At 40.0% G+C, this 12,127-nt stretch overlaps 1 protein-coding gene across 1 annotated transcript in view; it reads right to left on the reverse strand.

Moving 5' to 3' along the window:
- The window catches only part of UTP4 (UTP4 small subunit processome component), a 35,985-nt gene that overhangs the window by 19,084 nt on the left and 4,774 nt on the right, over positions 1 to 12,127 (reverse strand). The window contains exons 3-6 of the mRNA XM_038538494.1: positions 11,713 to 11,904; positions 10,429 to 10,513; positions 8,253 to 8,342; positions 4,721 to 4,932 (exon numbers count right to left, since the gene is read on the reverse strand). Of these exons, the coding sequence (XP_038394422.1) occupies positions 4,721 to 4,932; positions 8,253 to 8,342; positions 10,429 to 10,513; positions 11,713 to 11,904 (579 nt within the window). The remainder of the gene's footprint in view (positions 1 to 4,720; positions 4,933 to 8,252; positions 8,343 to 10,428; positions 10,514 to 11,712; positions 11,905 to 12,127) is intronic.

The following is a 12,127-nucleotide window of genomic DNA, read 5'->3' on the forward strand; positions in this document are numbered from 1 at the left end:
GAACAAAGCAAGGGGAAAGCTGACCTGGAAAGGGAGAGGGGAAAGTGTCCTAATTTAATCACAGAGTGACTGTTTCACACAGAAAAACAATCTAAAGACTGACCTCTAAATGAAAGCAAATGTTCCCTATGACTCCCTGCAGGTATCAGTACTCACCTACTTGATAAGGGTGCAAGACATCTAAAACGATCAAAGGACTGAGTATTTGCCACTATTCACTCTTCAGTCAATGAAAATCCATTAAAAAGACAGCTAAAAATAATCAGCTCTTCTGGCAAAAGAGTGTAGTGGAGAAAACCCTTCAAATTAGGATCAATTTCAAGAGATATGAAAATAATGCCAATACCACACTCACTCTGTGCCAGATACTGCACTTAGCACCTTTCATGCACTACCTATTTAATCCTCCCCAAACTCTATGAAGTATTACTAGTACACTGTTTTCACAGAAGAAACTGAGGTTTAGAAAGAAATAGCCTGCCCAAGGAAGGTAGTAGCTATTAAGTGCTGCAGCTGAGATTCAAACCCAAATCTGCCCTAGTGTAGTGTGTGTGATAAGCATTCTGAGGGTTGCAATTTGTACAAATACATTTTTCCCCTTAAAAATAACAAGTACACAATTCACTGACTCTCAGGCATACATTTGCCCACATTTAAACATCTCTGAAACCAAGATATCTTCTAGCTGTCAACCTGCACATGTATGACATCTTCAGGTAAAGAGCAAACATCAAAGTTGCAGAATGGGGGTACCTGGCTGGCTCAGTCAGTAGATGCAACTCTTGATCTCAGGGTTTTGAGTTCAAGCCCCACGTTGGGTGTGGAGCCTACTTAAAAACAATGAAACAACAAAGCCCAAATAAATACAACTTGCAGAATGGTTGTCAAAAACCTGGAAAAAAATCTTGAGACTACAGAGGAGCAACTACTACTAATACTATGGAGGCTGGGAGGCAAGTGTGGGAAATATGGACTCCGAGGACCAAGTTAAAAGGTAAGTTACAGTCCATCCGTGCATGTGAAGATGTTTTAGGAATACCTTACTCACTTATTTCACTAATACTTTCCTTGTTACATATGCACAAAAGTGACAGAACAAAAATTAATGTTTAAGAGTCTCTAATAAGTAAAAGTCTCCCTAATAAGCAAAATGTAAATTTTGGGCCACTGGGGCTGCCCGAAATTTATTTACTTAAGACAGAGTGAGGGCAGCCAGGGTGACTCAGCGATTTAGCGCCACCTTCAGCCCGGGGCATGGTCCTGGGGATTGAGTCCCATGTTGGGCTCCCTGCATGGAGCCTGCTTCTCCCTCTGCTTGTGTCTCTGCCTCTCTCTCTGTGCCTTTCATGAATATATAAAATATTTTTTTTTTAAATTACTAAAAATAGGGATGCCTGGGTGGCTCAGCAGTTAAGCATCTGCCCTCAGCCCGGGGTGTGATCCTGGAGACCTGGGATCGAGTCCCACATCAGGTTTCCCGCATGGAGGCTGCTTCTCCCTTTGCCTGTGTCTCTGCCTTTCTCTGTGTGCGTCTCTCATGAATAAATAAATAAAATCTTAAAAAAAATTACTAAAAATAAGTTTCTTTTAAAAAGTTGAAACAGGGATCTCTGGGTGGCGCAGCGGTTTGGCGCCTGCCTTTGGCCCAGGGCGCGATCCTGGAGACCCGGGATCGAATCCCACGTCGGGCTCCCGGTGCATGGAGCCTGCTTCTCCCTCTGCCTGTGTCTCTGCCTCTCTGTCTCTCTCTGTGTGACTATCATGAATAAATAAAAAGCTGAAACAATGTATCAATTTATAATAGTTTGTATTATACAACTATTATAAAAAAAAGCACTGCCATAGTTTAATTGGCAGGGTTTCTTCTTTTCCATGATAACAAAATTACGGCATGTCTCACAATCATATGTATCTAAGATTCAATGCAATGCATTAATTATGGGCACATGGTAGAAAATCAGACAATATAGAATAGTACACAGTACAAATTAAGCCTGCCTCCTGCCTGCCCACTCCAACTTTCCTAAAACTTACCATTAATGTTTTTAATCTTTTCAGATATTATGAATATATATGTAAACAAAACTATAAATACAGATACTATTAAAAATTTTAAGTAATATAAAACCTGCCTCACCTTTTCAAAACTCTTTTATTTTAAATATTTTATTTATTTATTAGAGACACAGAGAGAAAGAGAAGCAGAGACACAAGGCAGAGGGAGAAGCAGGCTCCATTCATTGAGCCTGACGAGGGATTGGATCCCTGGTCTCCAGGATCACACCCTGGGCTGAAGGCAGCGCTAAACCACTGAACCACCCGGGCGGGCTGCCCTCAAAACTCTATTTTAAAAGGAAAATTTCTTGAGGTGCCTAGGTGGCTAAGTTGGTTAAGCGTCTGACTTTGGTTCAGGTTATGATCTTGGGGTCTTGGGATTGGCCCAAGTCGGGCTCCTCACTCAGCAGAGAGTCTGCTTCTTCTTCCTCTCTCTCTCCCCTTCTGTCCCTCCCCAACTCATGCTCTGGTAACTAAATAACATCTTAAAAAAAAAAAAAAAAAAAAAAAGACGGGGGACGCCTGGGTGGTTCAGCAGTTGAGCGTCTGCTTTGGCTCAGGGTGTGATCCCAGAGTCCTGGGATCAAGTCTCATATCGGACTCCCTGCATGGAGCCTGCTTCTCCCCCTGCCTGTGTCTCTGCCTCTCTCTGTGTCTCTCATGAATAAATAAATAAAATCTTTAAAAAAAAAAAAAAAGAAAAGGAAATTTCTCCCACTCATTTCAAGTTATTCTTCTTACAGTTACACATAACATCTAAATGTTTCACAGGGCTTTAATAACCATCAAATTGTTCTCATAGGAAACCTGTTCAGTGGAACAGAAAACTTACAGGCAAGAAAATCAGGCATGAGTGATCTCTACACTAGAAATTGCATGTCCACACTTAAGATAGCAAACAAGTCTCAAACTAAGAAACACAAAGAATAAAGGATCTAGTCAGCAAATCTCAAAGTCACTTCCTATGCTCCAATGCTAAAATACCCAAAGGATTCTTTTTTTAAAAAAAAAGATTGTAGGGATCCCTGGGTGGCGCAGCGGTTTAGCGCCTGCCTTTGGCCCAGGGCGCAATCCTGGAGACCCGGGATCGAATCCCATATCGGGCTCCCGGTGCATGGAGCCTGCTTCTCCCTCTGCCTAGGTCTCTGCCTCTCTCTCTCTGTGTGACTATCATAAAAAAAAAAAAAAAAAAAAATTGTATTTACCTATTTATGAGATACAGAAAGAGTGAGAAAGAGAGAGAGGGAGGCAGAGACCTAGGCAGAGGGAGAAGCAGACTCCCCACAAGGAGCCTGATGTGGGTCTCAATCCTGGACCCCAGAATAATGCCCTGAGCCAAAGGCAGACATTCAATTGCTGAACCACCCAGGTGGCCCCCCTCTTTTTTTAAAAATGTTATTTAGTTATCAGAGCATGAGTTGGGGAGGGACAGAGGGAGAGAGAGGAAGAAGCAGACTCTCTGCTGAGTGAGGAGCCTGACTTGGGCCAATCCCAAGACCCCAAGATCAAAACCTGAACCAAAGTCATCTGCTGAGCTACTCAGGTGTACCAAAATACCCAAAGGTTTCTTTTCTAACTTTCTTATTTAATATATTTTATTTATGAAATAGAGAGAGAGAGAGAGAGAGAGAGGAGAGAGAGGGGCAGAGACGCAGGCAGAGGGAGAAGCAGGCTCCACGCAGGGAGCTCGACATGGGACTCGATCCTGGGGCTCCAGGATCAGGCCCTGGGCTGAAGGCAGGTGCTAAACTGCTAAGCCACCCGGGCTGCCCCTACCTAAAGGTTTCTAATGAAGAATTCATTTTGCCAGGGATGCCTGGTAATCTTAAAAATCTTAAAAAAAAATAAAAAAATAAAAAATCATTTTACCAAAAGGGAAGAGGCACACTTGTTCAACACAAGTCTGCTTAAATCGTACTCAAATAGAAGAAATTTAGTATTTTTAAAATCACTATAAAGTTATTTCCTAATTTCCCAACATAGGAAGCAGAAGAGTTATAAAAAGAAGAAAATAGCACTTCCCAAGATTCTTTTAGAATGGGGCGCCTGGGTGGCTGCCTTTGGCTCAGGGCACGATCCTGGGTTCAGGGATGGAGTCCTGCATTGGGCTCCCTGTGGGGAGCCTGCCTCTCTGTTTCTCATGAATAAATAAAGAAAATATATTTTTTTAAGATTTTATTTATTTATTCATGAGAGACACAGAGAGAGAGAGAGAGAGAGAGGCAGAGACACAGACAGAGGGAGAAGTAGGCTCCATGCAGGGAGCCCGATTGGGACTCAATCCCGGGTCTCCAGGGTCACACCCCGGGCCAAAGGCGGCGCTAAACCACTGAGCCACCCAGGCTGCCCTCATTTACTAAATAAAGAAAATCTTAAAAATAAAATAGATTCTTCTAGTGTACTTGTGGCCTATCTAAATCAGACTAGATTAACTGGCGGTGGTGAGTGTCTGAAGAAAATCTCTATATTCTCTAACTAGTTGTTAGGAGAGTAAGAGGGTTCAAAGAAACTATGTGTGTTTCAAATGCACTTTCCTAAACTCATCTTCCTCCATAAAATACTGAGTATGAAGGAACATTGTTTATGCCCCATCATTGACCCGGCCTTCTGTATTCATCCCCCAGGTTGTTTGTATAAGACTGCTCAAAATAGAGACCATACTCACATCAGATACAGCAATGGACTGCACATCAGCATTTGCGATGAGGTGGTTCTTCACAAGTGTCCCAGTAGCTGAGTCCCAGAACTGCACCTTCCCAGCAGAGTCCACACTTATGACAGTGCCATCAGACAAGAAGGCCACTCCCCATATGATACACTTCCGCTTAGACACACCCATATATTGCCTATCCACCAGCATTTTCTGAACAGTGCTCCCTGAAAAATAAGAAAAGCCCAAATTTGAATGGTACTTACTTCTTTTGTCTTCAAAACGCACCTGTTAGCTGCCTGAGCACAGATCACAAACAGCCAGTAAATATTAGTTATGGTGGACTCAGTCTCAAAACACAAAAATGGTTACCTGTAGACTTTGGGAGGGAAAGGGGAAGGACGGTTAGAGACAGAAATTTGGGGGGGGGGGGGGGGTGGAGGAGAGGAGGTGAAATGGAAAGGAGGCATTTGAGACTTTACTTAAAACCGCCTAAAAGCAATGTTCATGACACTTGGCTCTTTTCTAAAATACCAAGAAATGGAGAGAGGACAACAAATGACAAAATTTTGGGAATTAAAAAGCAAACATAAAGTAGTAACTGACAGAGCAGAGCCCTGAAATTAAGACCCAAGTCAACGGGGGGGCGGGGGGGGGGGAGCCAGGAAGCCACTTGATTTATACCATGAAATCCTCAGAAGATTCAGCAACTGTGGTGACCCCAAAAACTCTGGAAACAGAAGTGAAAATGGAACTAAAAAGAGAAATTGGTTCAAAGTTTTAGAAACTTATAGATCCTCCAGATAACTATTCCCTAACTAAAAAGCCAGGCAACTCCCTAAACTTCACTTCAAACAAGAATGGAGAGTCATTCTCTAATATCAGGCACAACTAAGGGTGGGATTACTATATGGAAAAAAGATAAAGCGAAAATTTATTAACTGAATGTTGAGAACACCCATTTTCTTCCCAGAATACCAATAACCAGACTATCACAGGCAAGAAAATAAAAAACATTTCTGGGAAATATGACCAGCCTAAGAAAAAAGATATAAAAAGCCAATGTCTTTGGAGGTTCCCCAAACTAAGACTCCAGCCAGATCATTCTTCAGTGAAGCTCATGAGCAATAAGCTCCACACATGTGGTCAGGAAAGGAATTACCAGACAAAAGCCTGAGCTTTTGTGAGCAAAGCCTGAATGTAAAAGGCAAAGCCTGAATGTGAAAGGCAGAAGCCAGAGAAACTATCAGAAAAATATACCAGGAAAAAAACAGAGCAAGGGTGAAGAATATTTGACAAATACTATCTCGAATAACCTTAGAAAGAGAAGTCAGTATATAATGAAACAAAAAAATGCTATAAAAAAGAACACTCAGGAAACAAACAAAAAAACCTTTGGAAATGGCAGAAATGAAAAACTCAGTAACAGGATTTAAAGATAAAGACAAGGGGTACCTAGCTGTCTCAGTTGGTGGAGCATGTGATTCTTGATCTTGGGTCTGTGAGCTCGAGTCCCACACTTGGGGGTACCAAATACTTAAAATAAAATCTAAATAAATAAATAAAAATAAACTTCCAGGAAGCAGAAAAAGTCAAAGAGATGAAAAATAAGAGAGGGGGAAAGAGATAAAAAAAATTAAAGAGCCAACAACAAAATAGTAAAATTTCAGAAAGAAAATGAAGAGAAACTTATTTACAAAATAATTTTTTTGTTTGTTAACCAAATAATTATAAGAATTTTCCCCATAACTGAGAACACTTGGATGATGTAGTCAGTTAAACGTCTTTGACTCTTGGTTTTGGCTCAGGTCTTGGGATTGAGCCCTGCATCAGGAGTCTGCTTGGAACTGACTCTTTCTCCCTCTCCCTCGCCCCTCCCCACTGTGCTCTCTACAGAAGAAAGAAAAAAAAGAAAAAAGAAAAGAAAAGAAAGAAAAGAAAAAAGAAAGAAAAAGAAAGAAAGAAAGAAAGAAAGAAAGAAAGAAAGAAAGAAAGAAAGAAATCTTAAGAAAAAAAAATGTCCCTCAAAACTGAAAAATGGTTTTTGATTAAAATAATCTACCAAGTATCTAATATGACTGATGTTAATGGATCCACACATCAAGAAACCTAATTGTTACATTTCAGAACAGTAAGAATAAAGGAAAGATCCTAACAGCTCCTTGGAAAAACAGACCAAAAAAACCTATACAAAAGATCTTCTCCCAGCATGGCATCAGAGTCTATAGTAATATTCAAAGCTGGAAGACAATGGAGCCAATTCCCTTCAAAATTCTAAGGAAAAATAATTTCTGAGCTAGCTCATGAACCTTCTAATGATCCACCAAACAAAAGGATAAATCAGGAAGTGAATGGTAACTGGGGATTCCACCTGAGAGAGGAGTAAAGGAGATCCATGGAATGACTGAGAAATCAAGGTTCAAAACCTACAGAGAGGTACAACAGGCCCAAAAATTGGTATACTAGATTGGAGGTCAGAAGGCTCTGGGGGGAGAATCTTTCAAGAAGATAAAGGTGGTAGAAAGAAAATCAAATCTGAACCTAATTTATACAACTGGAAGAATTTGAGGATATATCAGTGAGACAAAACATAACACATATGTGTATGTATACATGTACATAGGTGGAGGTAAACATCAAAAGAATTAGCTAAGAGTTATAGATGGCTGCCTCTGAGGAGTGAGAAGGGAGAGAGGGGCAATCTGCTTCTTTGTAACAAGCCTCAAGGAGTTCTTTGACTATGCATGTGTAACAGATAAGAAAAAATTTAAGCATGGAAGAAAGGAAAAACTAGACAAAGGGCACCTGGGTGGCTCAGTGGTTGAGCATCTGCCTTTGGTTCAGGCTGTGATCTCACGGTCCTGGGATCGAGTCCTACATCAGGCTCCCCATTGGGAGCCTGCTTCTCCCTCTGCCTATGTCTCTTTCTCTGTGTCTCTCATGAATAAATAAACAAAATCTTAAAAAAAAGAAAAGAAAAACGAGACAAACCTGACCTGTTTTACTTCCCATCTTAGATGGGAGTATAGAGGGGCCCACCTAACAAGTCGAAGTCAGTCTCATCACTGAAGGATTCCATAAGCCAATTCTGTATGCCAAGAATAGAGAAAAGGAGATGGTTCTCTACCTTTCTGATCTCATACCTCACCAATTATGCTACCAAGACCTTATGCTTCTCAAAGAGAGACATCTACTTTTACCAAGGTCCGGTATATATTAAATAGTTATTCTAACTGGTCATTTGTTGTAAATATTATATTGCTCGAGGGTGAACTTTTTTTCTTTTTTTAAATTTTATTTAAGGGTGAACTTTCATATGAATTCTTACTAGATAAAACATATGCATCTCACTGAAGACCCAGGATTCCCCCAAAAGCAGCAGAAGCAATCCAATAAAGGAGTGAAATTTGTGGCAAGCATCTCAGAAGGTTACTGAGAGATTAGGCCCTAAACTCATTGAAAGAACAAAGGCTCAAGCTTTTGGAAACCACCATTGTGAATCTGACAAACAAGACACACATCCCAAATGAACTTAGAAAACAGTCACCTGATTTGACATCAAACACACTAATGTAGTCTATGGAGCCAGCTGCAATGTGGGTGCCAGAGGGATGCCAGCTGAGACTCAGGATGCGACCTTGGGAGTTGTACAACAAAAAAGAAAGGGAGATACACATAATTATACAGTAAAGGGTAACTGAGTTCTCCTTTGATAATTATCTACAGGTCTAGTGTTTTGCAATCTTAACTATCATCTACTACACTCTGGTGAAGAACTGTTTTATAACAGATGAGGAACTCCTCTGTCCTGGAATCCATAATCAAGTATTTAATATTATTTTAATAACGTAGAAATAGTAAGAGTGTAAAGAAAAATACAGCTTTTTGAGGGTGATGTTAGTAACCTAACAAAATTTAAATGTGCATATTTGGCTCAGCAATTCCACTGGGAATTAATCAAGGAGAAATACATGTAGGAGTATTCAAAAATATATATACTGGAATATTCATTGCTACCCTGATTATAGTAGTAAAAAAATTTTTTTTAAATATCAACAGGGACACCTGGGTGGCTCAGCAGTTAAGTGTCTGCGTTCAGCCCAGGCGTGATCCTGGAGACCCCAGGATCGAGTCCCACATCAGGCTCCCTGCATGGAGCTTGCTTCTCCCTCTGCTTCTGCCTGTGTCTGCCTCTCTCTCTCTGTCTCTCATGAATGAACGAATAAATAAATAAAATCATAAATAAATAAATATCCATCAATAGGAGGAGTTTGGTTAAATAAATTACAGAACACCATAAAATGGAATGCCATGCAAACAGCCATGATTGACATGGAAGATTAGTTGTAATATACCAAGTGAGAAAATAAGCACAAGCACTCCTGTGTATTTGTCTATATGAATATGCAAAAAGTCTAGAAGATTACTTCTAAAATGTTGTCCACAGAGCGGAATGAGATAATCTTCTCTTTCACATTTGGCTAAACACACAAGTTTTGACTAAGCATTTTATCATTTTTGTAATTAAAAAGGAACACCCAAGGGGCATGTGGGTGGGTCTGTTTGTTGAGTGTCAGACTTTTGATTTTGGCTCAGGTAATAATCTGGGGGTCATGAGATCCAGTCCCATGTCAGGCTCCATGCTTGGTGGGGAGTCCACTTGAGATTCTCTCTCCTTCTTCCCTTCGCTCTACTTGAGCTCTCATAAACAAATAAATAAAACACCTAAGCCTAGGTGGCTCAGTTGGTGGAATATGAGACTCTTGATCTTGGTGCTGTAGGTGTAAGCCCTGTGATAGGTGGTGGAGATTACATAAAAATAAAATCTTTACAAATGAATGAATGAATGAATGAATTACTGAGAAAATAAATAAAAGAATATACAAAAGATATTCAAAACAAAAGGAATCTGACTAGCAGATAATTAATATTACTAATGGACACAGAATACATGGGACAGGTACTGTTTTCTAGAAGGGTCAGCAAGCTATGGCCCAAAGGGCCAAATCAGGCCCACCAATTTTTTTTTTTATAAATAAAATTTTACCAAAGCACAGTCATACCCATTTGTTTATTATCTATGGCTACTTACTTTTATTGGACAAGAGAGTTGACAGAAAGCATGGCCTGCAAAAATTACAATATTTCCTACCTGCTATCTTTACAGAAAAGGTCTGCTAACCCCTGCTCTAGATATCAGTGTCAACTGGTCCAAGTGGAACATGGGAAATTGTTTTAAAATTCTAGTTTTAAGACTTTACGCACCGTGTTAAAACTTCAAAAAGAATATAACAAAGTGACTTATACAGAAACACTTGCTTTCCTGCATATTTCTAGTTTTTCTAATTCGAAAGCAATCACAACTATATGCTACAGGATAGACAAAGCCTGAGTGAAGGATGGCTTCAAGCACATACCCTACACTCATAAAATTGGCATGCAAAGGGCAGCCAGGGTGGCTCAGTGTTTTAGCACCGCCTTCAGCCCGGGGCGTGATCCTGGAGACCAGGGATCCCGCGTCAGGCTGGAGCCTGCTTCTCCCTCTGCCTGTGTCTCTGCCTCTCTCTCTGTGTGTCTCTCATGAATAAATAAAATCTTAAAAAAAAAATTGGCATGCAGATAAAACATTACCTGGAACCATGGGAAAACAACCTAACCCCAGTGGCACACAAAATTACTTGTAGTTAAGGTTACTCATGGCCCCACCAAAAAATGATCCTTACTTTTCTGTCGATCAAAATTTCTTTCAAACTGAATTTTGTCTGGAGTGATTTGAAATAGCTTCACAGATCCATCTTCACAGCCGACCTATTAGAGAAAAAGTAAATAGAGAAGACAAGCATTTTGTAGAACTAAATATATGCTTTTACAAATACAAATATTTCTTTTGTAAAGCTGTCACTTGCTGTGAGAGAAAAACAGTATGTGAGAGAAGAAAAAGCTTACTGGTATCAAGGAATTGACAGTATATTTTTGGCAGGCTTCATGTCCTAGTCAGAAAACAGGCTAATTAGTGGCCCAATTCCTGTACAGGACATGGAATAGAAGTAGGATTTTACAGCACCTATCTGCTAGAGACCCATGGCCTAAATAAAATACCCATTAACTATACAAGATACTGTATAAATTAGTGCAAATCAAACAAGAATCATAGACTTTTCCGAAAAAATGCAGTATCTGGAAATATCCATTTTAAGGATAACAGTGTGTGTGTGTGTGTGTGGAGGTTGGCCCGGGGGGTAGGTTGTCTTCTTAGTCCGCACAGAATTTTTGAGAAACACTGTAGTAGAGCATAGTTGCATAAGTTAACTTGTGGAAGAACCTCCTAGAACTTTTAACGAACATTAGTGTGTTGTGAATCTTCAGGAGGATTTCACGTTAACATGCCATATTCTGAAATGATATTTACCATAAAACATAAAGCACAATACAACAAAAAAGTCTCTACATCTTCCAATTCCAAAGTACAGTTTGAGAAATACTGAACCAAACTAACCCTCTCATTTCATAAATGAATAAAAGGTTCAAAGTAGCAGCAGAAAGGATGCAAAAGTACAAGTGGTTTTTATTTTTATTTCTATTTTTATTTATTTTTTAAAGATTTTATTTCTTTATTCATGAGAGACACAGCGAGAAAGAGGCAGAGACACAGGCAGAGAGAGACGCAGGCTCCATGCAGGGAGCCTGATGTGGGACAAGTGATCCCAGGACAAGTGATTTTTAATCCCCAATATCAACTCCAATCTTTTATTGGGGTTGCTGGAATTAACCTCAGATCGGAGTTGCTACATGTCATAATAAAATTTAACTTTACCCTCCTGTGAACACAGAAGAAGTGAGTGAGCACAAGAGAAATCTTGTTTTAAATTATTAGCAGTTGGGGTGCCTGGCTGGCTCAGTTGGTAGTGTGTGACTCTTGATCTCGGGCTCATGAGTTTGAGCTCCACGTTGGGTATGGAGATTACTTAAAAATAAAGTCTTCAAATTACCAATAGTTGCTTACTAACCAAAAGCTGAGAGCCGTGAGGACTGACAGCCATGCTCCAAATGGGTCCTCCAAAGGCGTCCATGGTGTACTTGATGTTTAATGCCTGCAGATCATACTCGATAATCTCTCCATTGAGTCCAGCACTAAAGAGTCGCTGTCCTTTTGCCCAACACAGAGCTTCCGTAGCCCGAGATTCATGACCTGGAAAAAACTACAGAAATACCATAACTCGTCAACCCACCATGAATTTACCAGCTAGCAGCACTGTGTGGTCACAGAAAACATGGTAAAAATTAAAACACTTCCCTAGAAATAACTGTGTAGGATTTTATTTTACCAGAAGATGTTTATTAATATTTTCATTTTCTAGATTAAAATTTTAGTTATCTATACAGTTGTTTTTTCCCTAGGACTTGTTCAGCAAAACCTTTTCA

This window comes from Canis lupus, chromosome 5 (assembly GCF_011100685.1).
Source record: "Canis lupus familiaris isolate Mischka breed German Shepherd chromosome 5, alternate assembly UU_Cfam_GSD_1.0, whole genome shotgun sequence".
NCBI classification, from domain to species: domain Eukaryota; kingdom Metazoa; phylum Chordata; class Mammalia; order Carnivora; family Canidae; genus Canis; species Canis lupus.